This window comes from Scyliorhinus torazame, chromosome 4 (assembly GCF_047496885.1).
Source record: "Scyliorhinus torazame isolate Kashiwa2021f chromosome 4, sScyTor2.1, whole genome shotgun sequence".
Lineage (NCBI taxonomy): Eukaryota > Metazoa > Chordata > Chondrichthyes > Carcharhiniformes > Scyliorhinidae > Scyliorhinus > Scyliorhinus torazame.
This window is the reverse complement of record NC_092710.1, coordinates 300,748,641-300,770,185: the sequence shown is the minus strand read 5'-3', so window position 1 is coordinate 300,770,185 and position 21,545 is coordinate 300,748,641. Positions and strand designations below refer to the sequence as shown.

General features: G+C 47.2%; 1 protein-coding gene across 8 annotated transcripts in view; it reads left to right on the top strand.

The window, feature by feature from the left end:
* Positions 1-21,545, top strand: part of ddo (D-aspartate oxidase) — a 158,549-nt gene that overhangs the window by 101,844 nt on the left and 35,160 nt on the right. For all 8 annotated transcript variants that reach the window (XM_072500009.1, XM_072500017.1, XM_072500016.1 and 5 more), the window contains one exon: positions 3,457-3,633. In XM_072500009.1, coding sequence (XP_072356110.1) covers positions 3,457-3,633 — 177 coding nt within the window. The remainder of the gene's footprint in view (positions 1-3,456; positions 3,634-21,545) is intronic.

Sequence of the window (21,545 nt, the reverse complement as noted above, 5' to 3'; positions counted from 1 at the left end):
GGAGAACAGTTGATGGCAACCTGTGGCAGCCTGTTGCTTGCTTCCCCATTGATGAATGAAGACCGATTGAGGAGGTGTTTAAAGTGCTCTGGCCATCTTTCTGGAAATTGTTTTCTTCTGTGAGCAGTGATGAACAATCAGCACTGAGGATTGGTGATGAGCTAGTAGACGGGCCCATAGACAGATTTCAGAGCATTGTAGAATCTCTGCCAGTCTTTGTAGCCGGTGTATGACTGAAGATTCTGGCAAGTAGCTCACATTGGACTATCCTGCAGTTGTTTCAGTAGGCATTGTGCTTGGATAGTGATGATTGTCATTGAGGTAAACTCTGCAGAAGTGATGTTTCTCCTCCAGTAGCTTCTGGATTACCTCATGTTTTTCATCAAACCAATTATGATGCCAATAAGATGTAGGGCCAAAGGCCTCCAGAACAATGGAGTACACTGTATCTCTGAAGGTCACCTTCGCCAGCTTAGCTCTGTTCTTTTCCTTGTGAAACCTGCGCTGATTTCCTTGAGTTGCTTTCCTCTAGTAGAATGCTGAGGGCAGTGTACCTAGCCAGCTCTTCATGGACAATCACAGTTCTTCTCTCAGTTCTGTCGGCTATGGCGTTGTCTATGAGGATGTGCACATTCCATGTGCCAGTGGTTACCTGTGTCCCCTTAACTTTCTTTTTTGATATCAACTTGACTGAATTGATGGGATCCCTGCTGGCCGTGGCCTGCTGTCCAGGAAGGTGAAGCAAACAATGTTTAAGACACTGTTTCTAGTCCCTTCCTCATATTAGGGAGGTGAGCAGCGAAGTTCTGAAAAGGGTTACTCACGCACTCAGAGAGCCGCTGAATTCCACTTCAACTTCCTTACACTGAGAAACGAGCCGATGGCCTGAGTCACCTGTGTGCAGGATCATGGCTACAGCTCCCAGTGAATCTACATCTGCTGCTGCAACACTCGCCCCTCGCACAGAACTTGTGATACAGATAGCTAATGGATGACAGTGGTTGAAAGTGGTGACGAAGACCTGTATTTAAATGATATTATAGTAAGGGAGAATTGCACATCGTCAGCCTCACTCTCTCATCCTGACCTATCTTGATTCCAGTGGTAAGGTGAATCTGGACAGCTGGAGATAGATCTGGATAGTGGGTGACCAGGACATCTTCTGTGTCTTATTGAGCTCCATGCATTCCACAATACAATGCCATCCTGCCTTCGAGACTATTGGACCTTAGATTCATCCCCCAATCCGCCTGAATCAGGCTTCCCATGCCGGAGCGTTCAAATCCCTGTGACTGAGGGTAGGGGACCCAATGGCTGCCCTCAGTTGGTTTGCCCCAACATCAATGCAGTTTACTGGGTTGTTGCCAATCTAAGGTCCAATCGCCTTAACGGTGGGTCAGCACTGCGTTGTGGACTGCGTAGAGCTCGACAAGGCACAGGCCGTCCTGTTCACCCACTGCATCTGGATCTATCTCCAGCCATCTAGATTCACCTTGCCGCTGGACCAAGGGATTTCAGGATGTGAGAGTGAGGCTGAGGGTCCCTCACTTTAACCCAATTCACGTGCAAGTCATGTTCATCGTCTGTCATGCTGACAACTACTTAGAGCCACAGATGAGAGCGAGATAAAGGTGAGGACCAAATACACAATGAGCAACGCCAAAGAGTTTGGTGAGCCCACATGTGAAAGGTGCTACCACTCCCTTACGCTCTTCATAAAGGGTAAGGCTCTGCAAATCAGCAAATGTTTTTAATGTATCAGAATTTTGATAGGAAGAATGCAGAGAAATAAAGGATACAATTCTGAAGTGGGTACAGGAGCAGATGAACCTGGGGGTGTATGTGCATAGATCACTGAAGGTGTCTGGAGAGATTGAGAGAGTGGTTAATAAAACATACAGCACCCTGGGCTCAATATGGGAGTAGAACACAAAAGTTAGCAAGTTACGTTAAAGCGTGTATACAACACTGGTTCAGACTCAACTGGAATATCTCATCCAGTTCTGGGCACTCCATCTCAGGAAGGAGGTGGAGGCATTAGAGCGTATGCAGAAAAGATTCATGAGAATGATTCCAGCAATGTGAAACTGCAGTGACGTGGATAGATTGGGGAAGTTGGGTCTGTTCCCCTTGGAGAAGAGAAGACTGAGCGGAGATTTGATTGAGGTATTCAAAATCATGAGAGACCGGGTCTGAGTAGGCAGGGGTAAATATTTGGGGGGAGCCGGTGGGGAGGGAGGGGGGGGGGGGGGGGGGGGGGGGAGGTAGCGTGGGGGTGCGGGGGTGGATTTATGGAAGGCTTTTTTATGCAGTTGATTGACTCATAGAATTAGAGGGAGGAATTTTCTTGAATATCGGCAAAGGTGGCCAGGAAAAGCAGCAATAAAGCTGCAAACCCCAATGGCAGCTTTCTCTGCCGTATCATTGGGAACGTTGAAAGAAAAATGGCAAGGGTCGTGTCCCACGATGTAACAGCAGTGGGGCGGGTTGTGAACTCAATATCGCTGGCAATGGGAACTGCCAACCTTCAGAACAATTATTCATTTTCACCAACTTTGAAATTAAATGGGCTGGATTCTCCCAAAATGAGACGATGACCCCACACCGGTGTACAAACAGTGGAGTTTTACTCCTGAAATTCCTGGAACAAAGTTAGACGAATTCAATGCCCTGCAGGGGGCTAGCAGGGACCCGGAGTGAATCTTGCAGCTTTTGCTGCGGATACGGGCCCGGGGTTTGGTTCAGAGTCTGCGCGTGGCGGCAGCCTCCAGCGGCCGTGTCGTGCTCAATGGCGGATTCAGACTGCGGAGCCACACCGAAAAAACAGACCCCCCCCAATCGGCCACGCGCCCGAGCCTCAAACCGCGCACATTTAATTGCCGGCCGCCTATAAGCCCCCCCCCCCCCCGGTATCCGATCCCCCCACCACAACCAGGGCGGCCGCGGACTGAATCCGCAACCGCCACGCCAGTACCCCGACCGGCACAAGGTGGTTAGTTCCACACCGTCGGGAACTCGGCCGGTAGGGAGCTGAGGATTGCTTGGCGGGCCGCTGTCAATGCCCCCTGGTGGCGCGGAGTACTCCGCGGTCACAGCGATTTTCAGGTCCCGGAGAAACGCCGAACCGGCGCCGGGCCCGATTACGGCATGAAAGACCCCGCACCGGCCGCGATTTTGGTGTGGGGTTGCGGAGAATCCAGCCCAATGTCTTCTTTAAAGTTGGTGTATCCAACAACACCAACTTGCATTTCGATAGCGCCTTTAACTTACGACCATATCGCAGGACACTTCACACGATTAAATTTGTATGTAGGTAGGACCAGTAACAAAAACAGGTTTGACAGAGCATCTTGAAGGAGGGGGGAGAGATGGAGAGGTTTGGGAACATCAGGATAATTGAAATATTACATTGCTGCTCTGCCTGATGATAAATGTTTTCTTTCTATGCTTTTCCAGATGGGAGATATTTCAAGAACCTCCTGTGGAACATATCCCATTCTGGGCTGACAGTGTGCTAGCATTTCGGGTTATGAATGACGCTGAGCTGAAGAGGTTTCCACAGGCCATCTTTGGCTGGATGTACACCACTTTGCTTTGTGATTGTACCCACTATTTACCTTGGTTGGAGAAACGGTGAGTCCTTCAACCTGAATTTGGGAGGCCTCTCCTCTCTGCCTTATTGGTTGTGCTTGAATTGGTTGCACCCATGTCTCTGAGCCATAAGATTCCAGGTTCAAGTCCCACTGATTGGTTGGCAAGTTAAGTCACCTCTGATTGACCAAGTTGTTGCCATGGAAAAAGCAATGAGATCAATACGTTCCCCAAACCGCCAACTAATTCAAAAAAGATACAAGGCTTGAACATATTCCTTTTCTTTGCAGATAAGGGTTCTTGTGTACGAATGTAAGTTTCTACTGACACGCATAACCTTATAAGCTCGACTGATTATCTTAAATTGGTTGTTGGTGTAGTTATTAGCTCAGTCAGGATTGTTCAGCAAATGCTGCCCAATCATGGAATGACATCTAGCATTGTATGTTTTATTTTGAGTTTTGTCAGCATAGGCTGATTGAGTACGGTCTGTACTCTACCTATAACAAACAGCCAAAGGAACATGCTGATTGATTTGATTAGGCAGTCTTTGGGATGTACGGGTTACAAACCTGGCATTGCACCATCACTGACTTTCATACATGATATTGCTCAATTTTATGGTATGGATTGGATTGGATTTGTTTATTGTCACGTGTACCGAGGTACAGTGAAATGTATTTTTCTGCGAGCAGCTCAACAGATCATGAAGTACATGGGAAGAAAAGGGAATAAAAGAAAATACATAATAGGGCAACACAAAGTACACAATGTAACTACATAACACCGGTATCGGACGAAACATACAGGGTGTAGTGTTAATGAGGTCAGTCCATAACAGGGTCATTTAGGAGTCTGGTAACAGCGGGAAAGAAGCTGTTTTTGAGTCTGTTCCTGTGTGTTCTCAGACTTCTGTATATCCTGCCTGATGGAAGAAGTTGGAAGAGTGAGTAAGCGGGTGGGAGGGGTCTTTGATTATGTTGCCCGCTTTCCCCAGGCAGCGGGAGGTGTAGATGGAGTCAATGGATGGGAGGCAGGTTTGTGTGATGGACTGGGCGGTGTTCACGACTGTCTGGTTTCTTGCGGTCCTGGGCCGAGCAGTTGCCATACTAGGCTGTGACGCAGCCAGATAGGATGCTTTCCATGGTGCATTTGTAAAAGTTGGTCAGGGTTAATGTGGACATGCCGAATTTCCTTAGTTCCCTGAGGAAGTATAGGTGCTGTTGTGCTTTCTTGGTGGTAGCGTCGATGTGGGTGGACCAGGGCAGATGTTTGGAGATGTGCACCCCTAGGAATTTGAAACTCGGCCCCATTGATGCTGACAGGATTGTGTACAGTACTTTGCTTCCTGAAGTCAATGTCCAGCTCTTTAGTTTTGCTGGCATTGAGGGAGAGGTTGTTGTCGCTGCACCACTCCACTAGGTTCTCTATCTCCCTCCTGTATTCTGACTCGTCGTTATTCGAGATCCGGCCCACTATGGTTGTATCGTCAGCAAACTTGGAGATGGAGTTGGAACCAAATTTTGCCACGCAGTCGTGTGTGTACAGGGAGTAGAGTAGGGGGCTAAGTACGCAGCCTTGCGGGGCCCCGGTATTGAGGACTATTGTGGAGGAGGTTTTGTATGTAGAACATGAATGGAAATTATCCATTCATTGTTTTCGTGTGATATGGCTTACTTCACCCGTTCAAAGTTTTGAGATGCTTCAGTATTCCAGGGCAATTTGAAGTGTAGCGGGCACTTATCAGATCCAAAAGTGGGACCTTTGGGCCATGTGTGAGTTTGCATAATACACCATAAACAATGACCTGATTAGGATATTTCCCTATAGGATAGCTTTGATTAACTGTGTCAAACTTACAAGATGAGCAAATGGCTCAGGCCGTATTTGCAAGATTTCTGATAAGGCCGATCTTTGAGCGCATGAAGCTACACAGATCCCAGCATGTACATTGACTGGTGAAGGCAGGCTTGCAGTAGTCAATAATGGAGAACCCATTAGGAGATTTCTCAACATTGAGGAAAAGGAAACAGGTTCTCTGCTACAGTGGAGTGGTGGCCCAAGCAGTATTTTCCACTAATCGTGTGCTGCTTTGGGCTGCAGTAGACTGCTTAAGTTGGAGTTTGCTGTGTTGTTGCCCTCTGCTGGCAGCAACTGATGACAGATAAAATTGAATACTCACTTCCAGTTGAATTAATACAGTTTATTGTCCAACTCTGACTTTAAGCTATGTGTTTATTCAAATAGTCACATACATTTCAGGACTCATGACTTGATGAAAATATACTACCCATGCAGAGAGAAATGGCCAGACTTGCTCTGAACGATGTATGGCTGTGAGTTTTCAAACTCAGGTCTGTTCTTGGTAAGGTTGTTCCTCAAGGTTATTGCTGTTGAGTTTCGGACGTTCCTACTATTTTATAAGGTTTAAGTTAACCAATCATTCAGTTTCTAGGCATCATTCATCCTTGAGAGTTCCTTGCTCTTGATGTTCCAAAACAAAGTGTTATCAGTGAAATGTCCAGTTGCAAGTAGTCTTTCTGCCTGTTACCATGATGTTCTTTCTGCAATTTTTCACACAGACAAATCTGTTTGCCTCTTTTACCAGCATGCCTCATGGCACAATGTTAGCACTTGTCCTCTTTTACCATCATGCCTCAGATCACAATGTTGGCCATCTTTCCCATTACGTGACTGGAAGAATTTAAGGGTTAATTTATATCTAAAGTCTAGTCTTTCTTTAATTTGGTAATTAACTAAAATGTGTTCTTTGGGTTGCAAGAAGGTGAGTTTTAGGCCAGGTTTAAAATCGGGTTCATGCAGGTTCTGCTTTCAGCGACAGCTAGTTAATTAGATAACTGGCTTAAACAGGTTTGCAGAGTCTGGGTTCAGAGAGTATAAAAGCAGACCATCTTACAGTGCCCGTGTCTGCACTGGAGTGCTGGTTTGGGATGCAATATAGTGCTTAAGTTGGAGTTTGGTGACTGAGGGAGTTCGGTGAGGAGGGAACAAAGTGATCCTTTCATTTTCTACGTTTCCTCAGGAAGGCTTTGGTAAGTAGGACCTGTAAAACTGTGAAAGCTGAGTCCTTGAACATTTTCAAGGCTCAGATCGATAGGCTTTTATATTCCAGGAGCGGAGACAGCCGGACCTGCGAGGGACACCCTGACTGTGGCAGTGGGCTGAGTTTCAAACAGAAACCCATGAGTGATATCACAGGAAAACAGTAAGTTCTTTGATTGGTGAGAAGCTGCTGTGAGGGAGTGTGTTTAAATAGCTTTAACTAGAAAAACATATCTAAAGTAGCTCCTTGAATTTCAGTAAGCAACACAGCAATAGGGAAGTAAAGTTGAATCAAGTTAAGGTGAAATTAGGTAATAAATTAAACAAAATACGATAAAGACAGAGAGCGGAGCTGGGAGGATAAAGGAGCAAGAGCGAGACTGGCAGAGAAACCTGGTGGATAAACAAGTGACAAAGTGAGACTGAGAGCGGAGCTTGGTGGATAAAGGAGCAACGGAAAGAGTGAGACTGTGAGCGGAGTGTTAGCTTGGATCTTCTGAAGTGACATCTGGATTCATAGGTTATGTAGGGAAGCAGCTGATTGGGTGAGTATGGTAGGGTAAGTATTTCCTACTTTTATCACTTATAGTTTTTCAGGTGTTATTTTGTGTTCCATTGTTTGCAACAGCTACATTCTGTAACAACAAGGTGCAGGGAAGAAGGGCCCCAGAGTAATTGATATTATTTGTTGTTAAGTATCTTCCAAAACGTGTAATTTAATTCAAAGGGGTAAGTCAGGCAGAGTGCTTAAAGCCATGGTGTGTTCTTCCTGCTCTATGTGGGAAGTCAGAATTATTTCCACCGCCTGGGGCCTGCATTGGTACAGGAAGTGTTTCCAGCGGGTTAGCCCTGCCGCCTCACGGTGCCCAGGTCCCAGGTTCGATCCCGGCTCTGGGTCACTGCCCGTGTGGAGTTTGCACGTGTTGCTAACTTGCTATTGTCTCTTAATTTGGCTCTGTTTAATTACGTTTGCTCAAGAGTCGTCAGATATCTTTCGACACTGCCACAAGGTTCAAAACCGAATACTGATCCAAGGCTCGATACTCCAGTTAGTAAGTTCAAAAGCAATGCATATTTATTTACACACAGTCAAATCTACTCATGCATAAAACTCTACAAACTAAACTATCACTATTACTAAAAGCCTATACTTAGCTTCGGGTGCCCACTCAGTCAGAGGAACAATGGCCGTTGTTCGGTTCTGAGGCTGCTGGGTTGAGCTGTTTACAGGATAGCAACTAGAAGCGTCTATCTCGTAGTGTGCGTTGACTTGGAACTTACTTGGTCTGGCGTAGCTGCTAGGCAGGTCTCTTCTCGCTGAGAGCCAAGGCCAAGAGAGCGATTCTCTCTTGGGGAGTCCTTTTTATACCCAAAAGGGCTTTGCGCGCTTTTGGGCGGGCCTTGAACTTGGCCCCAATTAATTGGGCCATTTCCCAATTATCCTTATCAATTTTTCCCCAATAGAGGGGTGGGTTCCCTGGTTGCTAGCCGTGTCCTAGGTGGCCGTTGGTTTGCTTTGTTTTAGTCTCCTCTGGCGCCAGGATGTCTGGCTTAGCATTGTTTACCTAAATGTTGCCTTTTGTTCCCGGGGATGGCTCATTAGTATGTAGATGGCTTAGCAGTACCGGTCCTGTCTGAGAGCTAAGGCTCTAATCAACAGACAGATCTTGCACCTGCTTGCTTTTTCGGTATTGTCCAATTTTCCCTGCATTCTTTGCAAGTGTCCATTTTGTAATCGGGACGTGGCCATCCCAGATGGCTACACTCCCTCCTTGTGATCCTCAATGCAAAGCGTGAAGGATCACATTACTGCGTTGTCTTCATCCTCTGACCAAACGGGGCACCCATAGTCAGGCTCTACTCTGTCCTATCCCATGAAACACAATTTTACCTAAATCATTTTAAATACATACATTATTATAAAATTCTACGGGGCGCTATGACATTACTGCATGCATTACAGAAAAATAAAAAAGCTGGAACCTCTAACGATTCTCAATAAACTATCCTTATTCAAACAATCCAAAAATCTACAACATCTTAAACTGTACAAAATAGCAGCACACACATTTCTCTGGACTGGCAGTCAGACACCGAGGTTTACATCTCTTTATTTCACAGAATACATAAGGAGAAATGGATGCACTTTAGTCCGTCTCAATGGGTTCGGGGGTCTGGTGAAATCCAAAAATAGGGGACCTAATCCTGTATACCGGGGTGCGAGAGCGGTAAGCTCTCTTTCGCCATTTCCTGACTCTTAAGTGTCTGCACGACACTGCAAAGTATCGCTAGTACTAAGAGGGCTTCTACTACATATGATATTGAGTACCAGGTGACAAACTTATCACACCAGGTCGGGGTATTGTTAGCTGTCACGGGGTTCTGTGTATTGCAGGGGTGGGAATCATTTACAGCTTGTGTGGTAGGGGTCAGGGGGGTAGCGTCCGTGCGCAACTGAAGGGTTCCCGCTAAGATCCAGATGAAAAAGGTGGAGGCCGTCTTCATCTTTCCGTCTTTCTGTCTTCTCCTTTGTCTTGCTCTGGGGTTCCTGAGGTTCTGTGAACACAAGCATAATATCTGTTATTATCTTGCTTAAGATCTCGTATGTCTGTCCTTTGTTGCCAATTTCCCTTTATAATTGGTCACCATCTGTGACTCCCTCTTTTTTTTAAAAACCAAATATTTGGACAAGACATCCGAGAAAGATACTGACATCGTGCGAGCCGTCTCGCAGCCTGTGCGATCTACCATCCTAGTGTTTGAGGATGTAAATAGCATACGGAAGCAACCTAAGGGTTGCCAAAACCAAAGAACAGAATTTCGAGCTGAAAGTGCCACAATGGGGTGTGTATGGGCCGCGGCGGGTAAGAAATGGGTGGAATCCTCGGGTAGGACAGTGATCAATGCCGTTTGTGCTCTACCCGAGCGTAGCTGACCAGAGGGGGGGTCCTCAGGCAGGGCGGGGACCAATGCCATTTCTCCACTGCCTGAGCAACCAGCAAGAACGGGTAAGAATGTGGTCGTCGTGGGGGGCTGCCTCTCGAATCAGGAGAGTAGCTATGAGTCGTGGCTGTCGACAAACTAGTTCCTCTGAACGGTTGTCTGGCGACAAACTTGTACCTTTAAACTGGTTTCTGTTGACAAACTAGTTCCTCTGAACTGTTGTCTGGGGACAAACGTGTTCCATTAACCGCCAGGGGGCGTTAAAGGAGTGGTGACGTGGGGCCGTGAAAAACTTTAAGTGGGCAAACAACATTCAACATTCACAATAACCAACATTTAACGTAACACACAAACATAACAAAAATCGTGCAGGTTCCATCAGGAGGAAGGACACCGTAAATCACATTTGGCTTGGGGTGTAACCAGCATATGGAGGGAGTGTAGTATGAACGAAGAAGAGAGGAAAGGAGGAGCGAAACAAAAATGAAGTGGCATTGCTGAGGTATTGCTGCCATGAGAAGTGGTGGGTAAGCGCTCACAGTTTGCATGGGGCAGCTGGGACCTTGCCGCTGCGGTGGGTGGTGTTCTCTTTCATACCTGGGGGCTAGTCTAGCTGGTGGAGGTCTCCTGCAATCTCGGGTGAAGTGTCCTGACTGCCCACAGTTGTACCATGACCCCTGGGGCACGTAAGGTGGAGCAGGCTCTCTGGTGCATTGCTCCCTTGGGTCTGGTTCCCTGGGTGGGGGGGTGGGGGCTGTTGGTGTCGTTGCTGGTTCGGGGGGTATTTGTGGGCTGATTCCGTTGCTGTTTCAGGGGAGCTTGACATTCTCGCACGTAAAGTCCTAATTGTCCGCAATTGTAACATTCTTGGGATTTAGGCTGCTGTGGGCTGTTCCTGCCCTCATTTACCCATGCGGGGTTCTGGTGCGCTTTAACTGGATTCATGTCTGCCTGCTCTTCGTCAGGTGTTATAAATGCGGTTTTGCCTTGGAGTGATTGCTCCCAAACGCGGGACAATCTCTTCAAAACCCATTTTTCATTGTGGGACTCGTCTGAGGGGTCATAATTTGCGCAAGCTTTCTGTCCTGCGTCTGTGGCGTGGGAAACTAGAATTCGGGTCCACTTGGCCATATTATCTGGGGACAAATGGGCGCGGGCTAACTCTCCGAAAACTGCTGTGAAGTGTATCCACAAGCGTCCAGCAAACGCTGTGGGGTGCTCTGTCTTCTTTTGCCTACACTTGTTTAGGCCTTCTACGGGGTCTCCTCTGTTATAGCCGATCGCATCTAGGATCGCTGTGTGCATCTCTTGGAGTGTGCCTCCTCCTACATTCTGTGGGTCAGGAAGGGTCGAGGCTTAAAACTGTGAGCTTCACTTGCTCCTTTTTGTCCAGGCCGGACATGGTAGCCTGCTGTTTGACTCTCGCGAAAAATTGGTGGGGGTCTGATGTGGGCAGGAACGGTGTAATTTTTCCACACGCGTCCCGTAATTGGGTCACGGTTAACGGGGTTGTGTAAAGGAAATCTGCTGCTCCTTCTCCTGCGGCCCTGCGGTGTGTGGTCACAGGGTTCATGGGGGTGTGTTCTGCCTGTTCGGTTGGGGCACTCACCTTTTCTGGGGTTTTTCCTGCGTACATGTCCCATGTACGTATCTATGGGCAGTCTCGTTCAATTCCTGCCAGTCGGGGCCGTTTTCTTGATCTAATTGGGGTCCGAATGTGCTTTGAAACCCATTTTGAATGGAAAGCAGAGATTGCAATTCTGCAATTTGCTTCCGGCACTTTGCGTGGTCTACGGAGCTCTGCCTTTGTCCCGTCGTGGAAGTATGGAGTGCTCGTAGGGCTGCTTTCAGATCATTGCACTGTTTCTGCAATTTCTCAACTTGTTGTTCGGTCTCTTGTCTTACCAAGAACGCACGTTGCGTGTCCTGGTAGGCCTTATTGTATTGCGTTTGGAAACTACTCAAATGCGCGAGACAAGACTGGTGTGCCCTTTACCTCACTCACGTCTACCTCACTACTTCTGTCTCTCTCCTCTATCTCTCTACGGAGCGTCCTAACGACCTCCTCTGTGTCTCGCAATTGTGCCAAACAGGACACGATTGCCATCGGCTTGCGAGCTTTCCCTAAGCTCTTCTTGTGGATCTCTGACAAGTTACTAACCCACTATGATCCTGGAAAGCCTTTGCTCATTACATGTGATGCATCCCCGTATGGTATTGGGGCCGTCCTGTCCCACAAGATGGAGAACGGGGCCGAGCGGCCGATAGCTTTCGCCTCCCGCACATTGACTGCAGCGGAAAAAAAGTACACGCAGATCGAGGAGGGGGGGGCCTGACGGTGGTCTTTGTGGTGAAACGTTTCCACCAGTACGTATATGGCCGCCACTTCACTATCATGACTGATCATAAGCCTCTGCTGGGACTTTTCAGAGAGGATAAGCCAATATCGCCCATTGCTTCCGCACGGATCCAGTGCTGGGCTTTGTTGTTCGCTGCCTACGAGTATTCTCTGGAGCACAAACCAGGAACGCAGATAGCGCATCCGATGCACTGAGCCGATTGCCTTTATCGAACTGCCCCATGTCGACCCCCACGACCAGTGAGGTGGTTGCAACCCTAAATTTTATGGACATCTTGCCTGTCACGGCATCACAGATATGTGAGTGGACCCAGATGGAGCCAGTCCTGTCGAAGGTTCAGCATATAGTCTTGTATGGTGGGCAGCATAGACAGCTCCCAGGCGAGTTGCGGGCATTTTTCTCCAAGCTGTCAGAATTCAGCGTGGAAGACGGCATCCTCTTGTGGGGGATGCGTGTGATTGTCCCGGAAAAAGGACAGGAGCTGATACTAAGAGACTTGCACAATGGGCATCCAGGTGTGACCAAAATGAAAATGTTGGCCTGGAGTTATGTCTGGTGACCAGGCCTCGACACCGACATTGAGAAGGTGGCCCAAAACTGCTCCATTTGCCAAGGGGCATCAGAAGCTCCCGCCGGCCTCGCCCCTACATCACTGGGATTGGCCAGGGCGGCCTTGGACGCACTTGCATGCGGATTTCGCAGGCTCTTTTCAAGGATCCATGTTCCTTCTATTAATCGACGCCCAGTCTAAATGGCTAGAGGTGCATAAGATGCTAGGCACAACGTCCTGCGCAACAATTGAAAAGATGCGTTTGTCTTTTAGTACGCATGGCCTCCCCGAAGTGCTGGTCACAGATAATGGCACTTCATTCACAAGTGAGGAGTTTGCGAGGTTCATGAAGATGAACGGCATACGCAATATCTGCACTGCCCCATACCACCTGGCTTCAAATGGGTTGGCGGAGCGCGCAGTGCAGACATTCAAACGAGGCCTAAAGAAGCAGTCTTCCGGGTCAATGGACACGAGACTGGCTCGCTTTTTGTTTTCGTATAGGACCACCCCCCATGCGGTGACTGGGGTAGCTCCCGCAGAACTCTTAATGGGCCGGAGACTTTGCACCCGCCTTAGCATGGTTTTCCCGGACATTGGCGCAAAAGTACACCGCACACAAGAACGGCAGGGACAGGGTTTTTCTCGGCATCGGCCGATTCGGCAGTTTGCACCCAGTGACCCAGTGTTCGTTCGAAATTTTGTTGGTGCCCAGTGGGTCCCTGGCGTAATCTTTCGCCAAATGGGCCCTATATCTTACCAGGTGCAAGCCCAGGGTCGTCTCCAGCGCAAACATGTAGACCATGTTCGGTCCAGAAGACTATCCCCTCAAAAGATTCCCCGCCCCCGGAGCTCATTTCTACAGCCACAGAGACCAGAGACAATGGAAAGTAGTTCTCACAATCTTCCTCTGGTGCCTCACTCAAAGCCTGCACAGGTCGATACAGAACCGCGTGGAGATAGAGACGCCGAGATGACGGAGGCAGCAGACTCTGACTCCGAGATGGAGACACAGGACGCATCAGAGGGGGAATCCTCGGGCCCACGGGCCGTGGATGTACAACCGTTACGCCGTTCATCATGGTCTCTCTGTCTCGTTACACGCCGCCCAATCCAGCGCCTCGTGAAAATGGTGTCCGGCCTGCGGCAAAACGAGTCCGACGCCCTCCTTCGCCAGGGTCTTCGGTGGATTCCTTGGACTTTGGGTGGGGGAAGGGATGTTATAACCTGCCTGCTTACCATTGGCTGGGACTAATGACAATCCCACAATCCTGTGGGAGTATGTGCTTCCCCAATGAGGGGGGGGGGGGGGGGGCGGAGAAACCATTAGCAGATTCCCTGTATAAATAAAGCTGGCCAGTTTGGAACCAGCTGGAAGGAGTGAGCAGCAAGGGAAGTTGCTGCTGCTGTTGTATATATATGTTATTATGTAAACTTATGTAAACAGTCCAACTAGGGAAGAGGCGGTACTGGACCTGGTATTGGGGAATGAGCCCGGCCAGGTGGTAGATGTTTCAGTAGGGGAGCATTTCGGTAACAGTGACCACAATTCAGTAAGTTTTAAAGTACTGGTGGACAAGGATAAGAGTGGTCCGAGGATGAATGTGCTAAATTGGGGGAAGGCTAATTATAACAATATTAGGCGGGAACTGAAGAGCATAGATTGGGGGCGGATGTTTGAGGGCAAATCAACATCTGACATGTGGGAGGCTTTCAAGTGTCAGTTGATAGGAATACAGGACAGGCATGTTCCTGTGAGGAAGAAAGACAAATACGGCAATTTTCGGGAACCTTGGATGACGAATGATATTGTAGGCCTCGTCAAAAAGAAAAAGGAGGCATTTGTCAGGGCTAAAAGGCTGGGAACAGACGAAGCCTGTGTGGCATATAAGGAAAGTAGGAAGGAACTTAAGCAGGGAGTCAGGAGGGCTAGAAGGGGTCATGAAAAGTCATTGGCAAATAGGGTTAAGGAAAATCCCAAGGCTTTTTACACTTACATAAAAAGCAAGAGGGTAGCCAGGGAAAGGGTTGGCCCACTGAAGGATAGGCAAGGGAATCTATGTGTGGAGCCAGAGGAAATGGGCGAGGTACTAAATGAATACTTTGCATCAGTATTCACCAAAGAGAAGGAATTGGTAGATGTTGAGTCTGGAGAAGGGGGTGTAGATAGCCTGGGTCACATTGTGATCCAAAAAGACGAGGTGTTGGGTGTCTTAAAAAATATTAAGGTAGATAAGTCCCCAGGGCCGGATGGGATCTACCCCAGAATACTGAAGGAGGCTGGAGAGGAAATTGCTGAGGCCTTGACAGAAATCTTTGGATCCTCGCTGTCTTCAGGGGATGTCCCGGAGGACTGGAGAATAGCCAATGTTGTTCCTCTGTTTAAGAAGGGTGGCAGGGATAATCCCGGGAACTACAGGCCGGTGAGCCTTACTTCAGTGGTAGGGAAATTACTGGAGAGAATTCTTCGAGACAGGATCTACTCCCATTTGGAAGCAAATGGACGTATTAGTGAGAGGCAGCACGGTTTTGTGAAGGGGAGGTCGTGTCTCACTAACTTGATCGAGTTTTTCGAGGAGGTCACTAAGATGATTGATGCAGGTAGGGCAGTAGATGTTGTCTATATGGACTTCAGTAAGGCCTTTGACAAGGTCCCTCATGGTAGACTAGTACAAAAGGTGAAGTCACACGGGATCAGGGGTGAACTGGCAAGGTGGATACAGAACTGGCTAGGCCATAGAAGGCAGAGGGTAGCAATGGAGGGATGCTTTTCTAATTGGAGGGCTGTGACCAGTGGTGTTCCACAGGGATCAGTGCTGAGACCTTTGCTCTTTGTAGTATATATAAATGATTTGGAGGAAAATGTAACTGGTCTGATTAGTAAGTTTGCAGACGACACAAAGGTTGGTGGAATTGCGGATAGCGATGAGGACTGTCGGAGGATACAGCAGGATTTAGATTGTCTGGAGACTTGGGCGGAGAGATGGCAGATGGAGTTTAATCCGGACAAATGTGAGGTAATGCATTTTGGAAGGGCTAATGCAGGTAGGGAATATACAGTGAATGGTAGAACCCTCAAGAGTATTGAAAGTCAAAGAGATCTAGGAGTACAGGTCCACAGATCACTGAAAGGGGCTACACAGGTGGAGAAGGTAGTCAAGAAGGCATACGGCATGCTTGCCTTCATTGGCCGGGGCATTGAGTATAAGAATTGGCAAGTCATGTTGCAGCTGTATAGAACCTTAGTTAGGCCACACTTGGAGTATAGTGTTCAATTCTGGTCGCCACACTACCAGAAGGATGTGGAGGCTTTAGAGAGGGTGCAGAAGAGATTTACCAGAATGTTGCCTGGTATGGAGGGCATAAGCTATGAGGAGCGATTGAATAAACTCGGTTTGTTCTCACTGGAACGAAGGAGGTTGAGGGGCGACCTGATAGAGGTATACAAAATTATGAGGGGCATAGACAGAGTGGATAGTCAGAGGCTTTTCCCCAGGGTAGAGGGGTCAATTACTAGGGGGCATAGGTTTAAGGTGAGAGGGGCAAAGTTTAGAGTAGATGTACGAGGCAAGTTTTTTACGCAGAGGGTAGTGGGTGCCTGGAACTCACTACCGGAGGAGGTAGTGGAGGCAGGGACGATAGGGACATTTAAGGGGCATCTTGACAAATATATGAATAGGATGGGAATAGAAGGATACGGACCCAGGAAGTGTAGAAGATTGTAGTTTAGTCGGGCAGTATGGTCGGCACGGGCTTGGAGGGCCGAAGGGCCTGTTCCTGTGCTGTACATTTCTTTGTTCTTTGTTTGTTCTTTGTTGTTATTGTAAATAAATGTTATTTCTTTGTATCCTTAAACTCGTGCTGGATTCTTCGTGGCCCTCACAAAAGTTCCCTGGTTGCTGGGCGTGTCCTAGGTGGCTGTTGGTTTGCTTTGTTTTAGTCTCCTCTGGCGCTGGGATGTCTGGCTTAGCATTGTTTACCTAAATGTTGCCTTTTGTTCCCGGGTATGGCTCATTAGTATGTAGATGGCTTAACAGTACCGGTCTTATCTGAGAGCTAAGGCTCTAATCAACAGACAGACCTTGCACCTGCTTGCTTTTTCAGTATTGTCCAATTTTCCCTGCATTCTTTGCAAGTGTCCATTTTGTAATCGGGATGTGGCCATCCCAGATGGCTACACACGTTCTCCCTGTGTTTGCGTAGGTTTCGCCCCCGCAATGCAAAGATGTGCAGGGTAGGTGGATTGGCCACGCTAAATTTCCCCTTAATTGGAAAAAATGAATTGGGTACTGTAAATTTATTTTTTTAAAAAGAAGTGTTTCCGGCTGCAGCTCCCGGATGCCGTAAAAAAGACTCCCAGAATGATATGTTGCCTCCCTGGTGCTAGGGTCAAGGATATTTCAGAGCGGCAACAGGACTATCTGAAATGGGAGGGAACAGTCTGTGGGCGTGGTGCATCGGTTTAAAAAGTGGTGAGGTCCTAAAAGCAGAATACAGGGAGTTGGGAAGAAAGATGGTGATCTCAGGATTACTACCAGTGCTACATGCTTGTCAGAGTAGAAATAGCAGGATATATTGATGGATATGTGGCTGATGAGATGGTGCAAGGGGGAGGGTTTCAGAATCTTGGGTCATTGGGACCAGTTCCGGAGGGCTGGGACCAGTACAAACTGGACAGTTACACCTGGGCAGAACTGGAACTGATGCTCTAGGGGGAGTATTTGCTACAGTGGTACGGGAGAGTTTAAACTAAAATGGCAGGGGGTTGGGAACCTATACACGGAGTCAGAGGAGGGGAAAACATTGACAGAAACAAAAGGCTGTAAAGGTAATAAGAAAAATGATAGGCAAAGAAATCAAGGGCCAGAATCAAATGGGGCCTGAAGTGAAAAATAGTGGGAACAGGAGAAGTAATGTTAAACGACAAGCCTTAAGGCTTTGTGCCTTAATAAGCAGAACATTCACAATAAAGTGAATGAATTCATCGAACAAATAGATATAAATGGATATGATATAGTCAGAATTATGGAGTGCCGGCTGTGGGGTGACCAGGGATGGGAACTGAACTTCCAGCGGCATTCAGTGTCCAGGAAGGACAAACAAAAAGGAAAAGGTGGTGGGGTTGGATTGATCATTAAAGGGGAGATTAATACCATAGAGAGGAAAGATGTTGGGTGGAATTCTCCGACCCCCCGCCGGGTCGGAGAATCGCCGGGGGGGGGGGGGGGGGGGAGCGTGAATTCCGCCCCCCCCGCTCCAACGCCAGCTGCCGTATTCTCCGGCGCCGGTTGCCGATGGGGTCCGGGTTTATGCCGCGCCGGTCGAGGGCCCTTGGCAGTGGTCCTCCCGGCAATTCTCCGGTCCCCGAGCGGCCGCGCGTTTCTGGCCAGTCCCGCCAGCGTGAAATGGACATGGTCCGTCACGGTGGGACCTGGCTTGTCGGCCGTCAAGTGGGGTCCTCAGGGGGGAGGGCGGGGGTGGACGGGGGGATCCGGCCCCAAGCCTGGCCCACGGTCGGGGCCCACCGAAATGCGTGTGGGCCTGTGCTGTGGGGGCACTCTTTCCCTCTGCACTGGCCTCTGTAAGGCTCCGCCAAACCCGTTGCGGAGAGGAAACCCCCTGTGCATGCGCAGGAAACACGGCGGCGGTTCTGCGCATGTGTGGGAACACGATGGCCCTTCGGCGCCGATTTGCGCTGCGCTAACCCCTCTGGCGCTGGCCTAGTCTCCGGAAGTGCGGAGGATTCCGTAACTTCCGGGTGGCCAGATGCCGGAGTGGTTTGCGTCATTCTTGGCGCCAGCATCGGGAGAATCCCGCCCATTAGCTCTGACAATGTGAAATCTGATTGGATAGAGCTGTGAAACACTAAGGGTCAAAAATCATTAGTGGTGGTTATATATAAACCTTCAAACTGTAGTGGTGATGCTGGGAATAGCATTGAAAAGAAAATTAGAGATGCATGCAATAAAGAAACATCTGTAATTATGGGTGACTTTAATCTGCACATAAATTGGGAAAATCAAATTAGTAACAATATCGTAGAGGAGAAATTCCTGGAGTATAATCGGGATGATTTTCTGACCAATGCATTGAAGAACCAACTGGAGAACAAGCCATCCCAGACTGGGTATTTTGTAATGAGAAAGGAATAATTGGTAATATAGTCGTGCAACCATAATATAATAGAATGGAGAGTGACGTAGTTGGTTCTGAGACTAAATTCCTGAATCTTAATCAGGGAAACTATGATGGTCTGAGGTGCGAGCTGGATATGATGGATCAGGAAATGTTGCTAAAAGACAAACGTGGGGCGGCACGGTGGCACAGTGGTTAGCAGTGTTGCCTCACAGCTCCAGGTACCCGCGTTCAATTCTGGCCTCGGGCTACTCTCTGCCGCCGTCAGACAGCAGTGTTGGGCAGTGGAGAATGCAGTCCTATACCTGCAATGATGCTTACACTCATTCACCATCACTGTGTGATAGCTTCTATAATCAACCTAAACTTTCTCCTTCATTGTTCCTTGACTGTAGAGATCTACCATGCGGATCTAGTGGCACTTGCGATCACTAAAACTCAGTAGAAATTTGACTTGACACTTCTCAGGTGCAAATAAGAATCGTTTTATTTGTCTCTATCGATTACAATTGAGAATCATTTAAATCTTATTCTCTAATAAGTCCAGCTAGCAAAAGGACTCAAAGAGAAGCAATTTTGTAGACAATTCAACTTTCAAATAATTCAGAAATGATTTTCTTGCTTACGGCAAAACAGCTTGCATTTACTTCAAGAGTCAGAGTGGAAAAGTGAAAATACGAAAAATAGAGAGACAGCGAATAAGTTAGATCAAAGTATAGATGATTCATGAAAGGAAAATGGCCATACGATCTAACACGGTTATACTAAATCATATCAGACTTTAGCCATCTAGCTATACCCCGATGGAATCCTAATTGGTTTGGGTTAACGTCAAATAAGTTTGATTCGATGTTTTAGCCGTCTGTCATTTAATATGCAACATTAACTTAAATGTATTCTTGTATGAGCTATGGAATGCGTTTCGGCTTCCTTATCGCATACAGCCTGAACCAGTGTCTTGCTGACCTGCTTGATAGGACAATGGTCTCTATGCTGTGCCATGGAGCTTGCCTTGTCCTTGGGTTACCTTATCTTGTTAGCTGCATAGGAATGTCATTTTTAATCAATAATGCTGTGTTCTGTTGAAGCTATGTTTTGAAATGCTGAATGTGTGTTTTGAAATGACCTAAGGTTATGAGTGAGTTTTTAAAATGGTCAATAGGGGCTTAATGCTCAATAGCTATCTTTTAATCATCACTTTTACCTATTAGATGTATTGGAAAACAGTGGGCTTCTACACTGACATTGACATCTTCAGTATTCCTTGCAATATACTGAGGAAGCTCGTTATAACTTTGAAAGCCAAATTGTAATGGGTAGCGATTGCTCCTGCAACTCGATGCACCATTTTTCATTTACTTTGTTATTTATCATCGACTACATTGAACTGCTACCATCTTCAATACAAAATAAATCTGCCACGCTATTTGTGTGTAAGACAATCAGACCAGGAAAGCTACATTGTTTATGATGGAAGGTCAGTGTAAATCATGTTCCTTTGTAGAAGACCTGCCACCTAGTAGCAAATCAAGCCAATATCGATGCATGGTAATTACAATACTTTTCAAAGAGTAACAAATTATCTGGTTAGTAATTCTAAAGTTGGTTGAATAGTTTTAAAATGTTACAATGAAATGTCAGTGCCGGTTTGAAGAATGCATGAATAGTCTACTTTGGTAACTGAGCTCTGGAAACAGCAGGGAGAGTAATGTTGGTGGGCTTTTGATTATAATCAATGGCCCCAATGTGAGTTTCTGTCTACCTGACCCGGCACCTGAAGTTCATATAATTTGGTTACTTTTGAAGCTCTTTTAATTTAGGAGGTTTTCTTAGGTATATCTGTTAAGAAGAAACCATGGAATAAATGAATTTGGTGAGTGGCTATATGTTGAGAGCAATTAAGAGCAATGGGCGGCACGGTAACACCGTGGTTAGCGCTGTTGCTTTACATCGCCAGGGTCCCAGGTTCCATTCCTGCATGGGGCATTGTCTGTGCAGAGGCTACACATTCTCCCTGTGTCTGCGTGGGTTTCCTCCGGGTGCTTCGGTTTCCTCCAACAAGTCCCGAAAGACGTGCTGGTAGGCAACTTGGACATTCTGAATTCTCCCTCTGTGTACCCGAACAGGCGCCGGAATGTGACGACTAGGGGCTTTTCACAGTATCTTCATTGCACTGTTAATGTAAGCCTACTTGTGACACTATAGATTATTAAAATTAGTGAATGATCTTTAGCACAAGATTGTCACTGGCCACGAAAGATCAGAGGAGATTCTATTTTTATATATATATATATATATATATATATACTGAACCAATTAACCCAAGGGTAACAACGGTTTGTGTGGAAAAGCTTAAAAAAACAATCATTCTACAATTTTGATTTTAAAAAACTGCTGTTGTGACAACCCTATAAAAGTATCAGTCAGTGCCAGTCATTTAAGTATCAATAGCAGAAGCTATAAGTACTTGACACATCTTTATTGTGTGTAAATAAACACAGAGCCATTGACAAAAGAGATCAGAGAAAAAATAGCTTATTATAAAATAGCTAAGCTGTCAATCGTCTCTGCTCCTGTGTCAACATACTCACATCCTTTTATGGAGTCTGGGCTCTCATGAGGCGTGACCAAATTGGCACATAGAGTAAGAGGGGCCATTGGGAGTGGGTATGGAAGATGAGTGATATGGATTGGTATGGGTGAGGTTGAGTGGGTATGAGGTATAAGGGGTGAGGCCTGGACCGCCTTACATGTGAGTAAACAACTGGGATGAAGTTTCCCCAAGCATTCAGCTGTCCCTGTTACTACCTCCAAACTGCAGTGAGCTGTTGCTAACTTTTGCCTTAGTTTAATTGCTCTGTTTTATCACCTTTGCTCTTGAGTCGCCAGGTACCTTTATGATA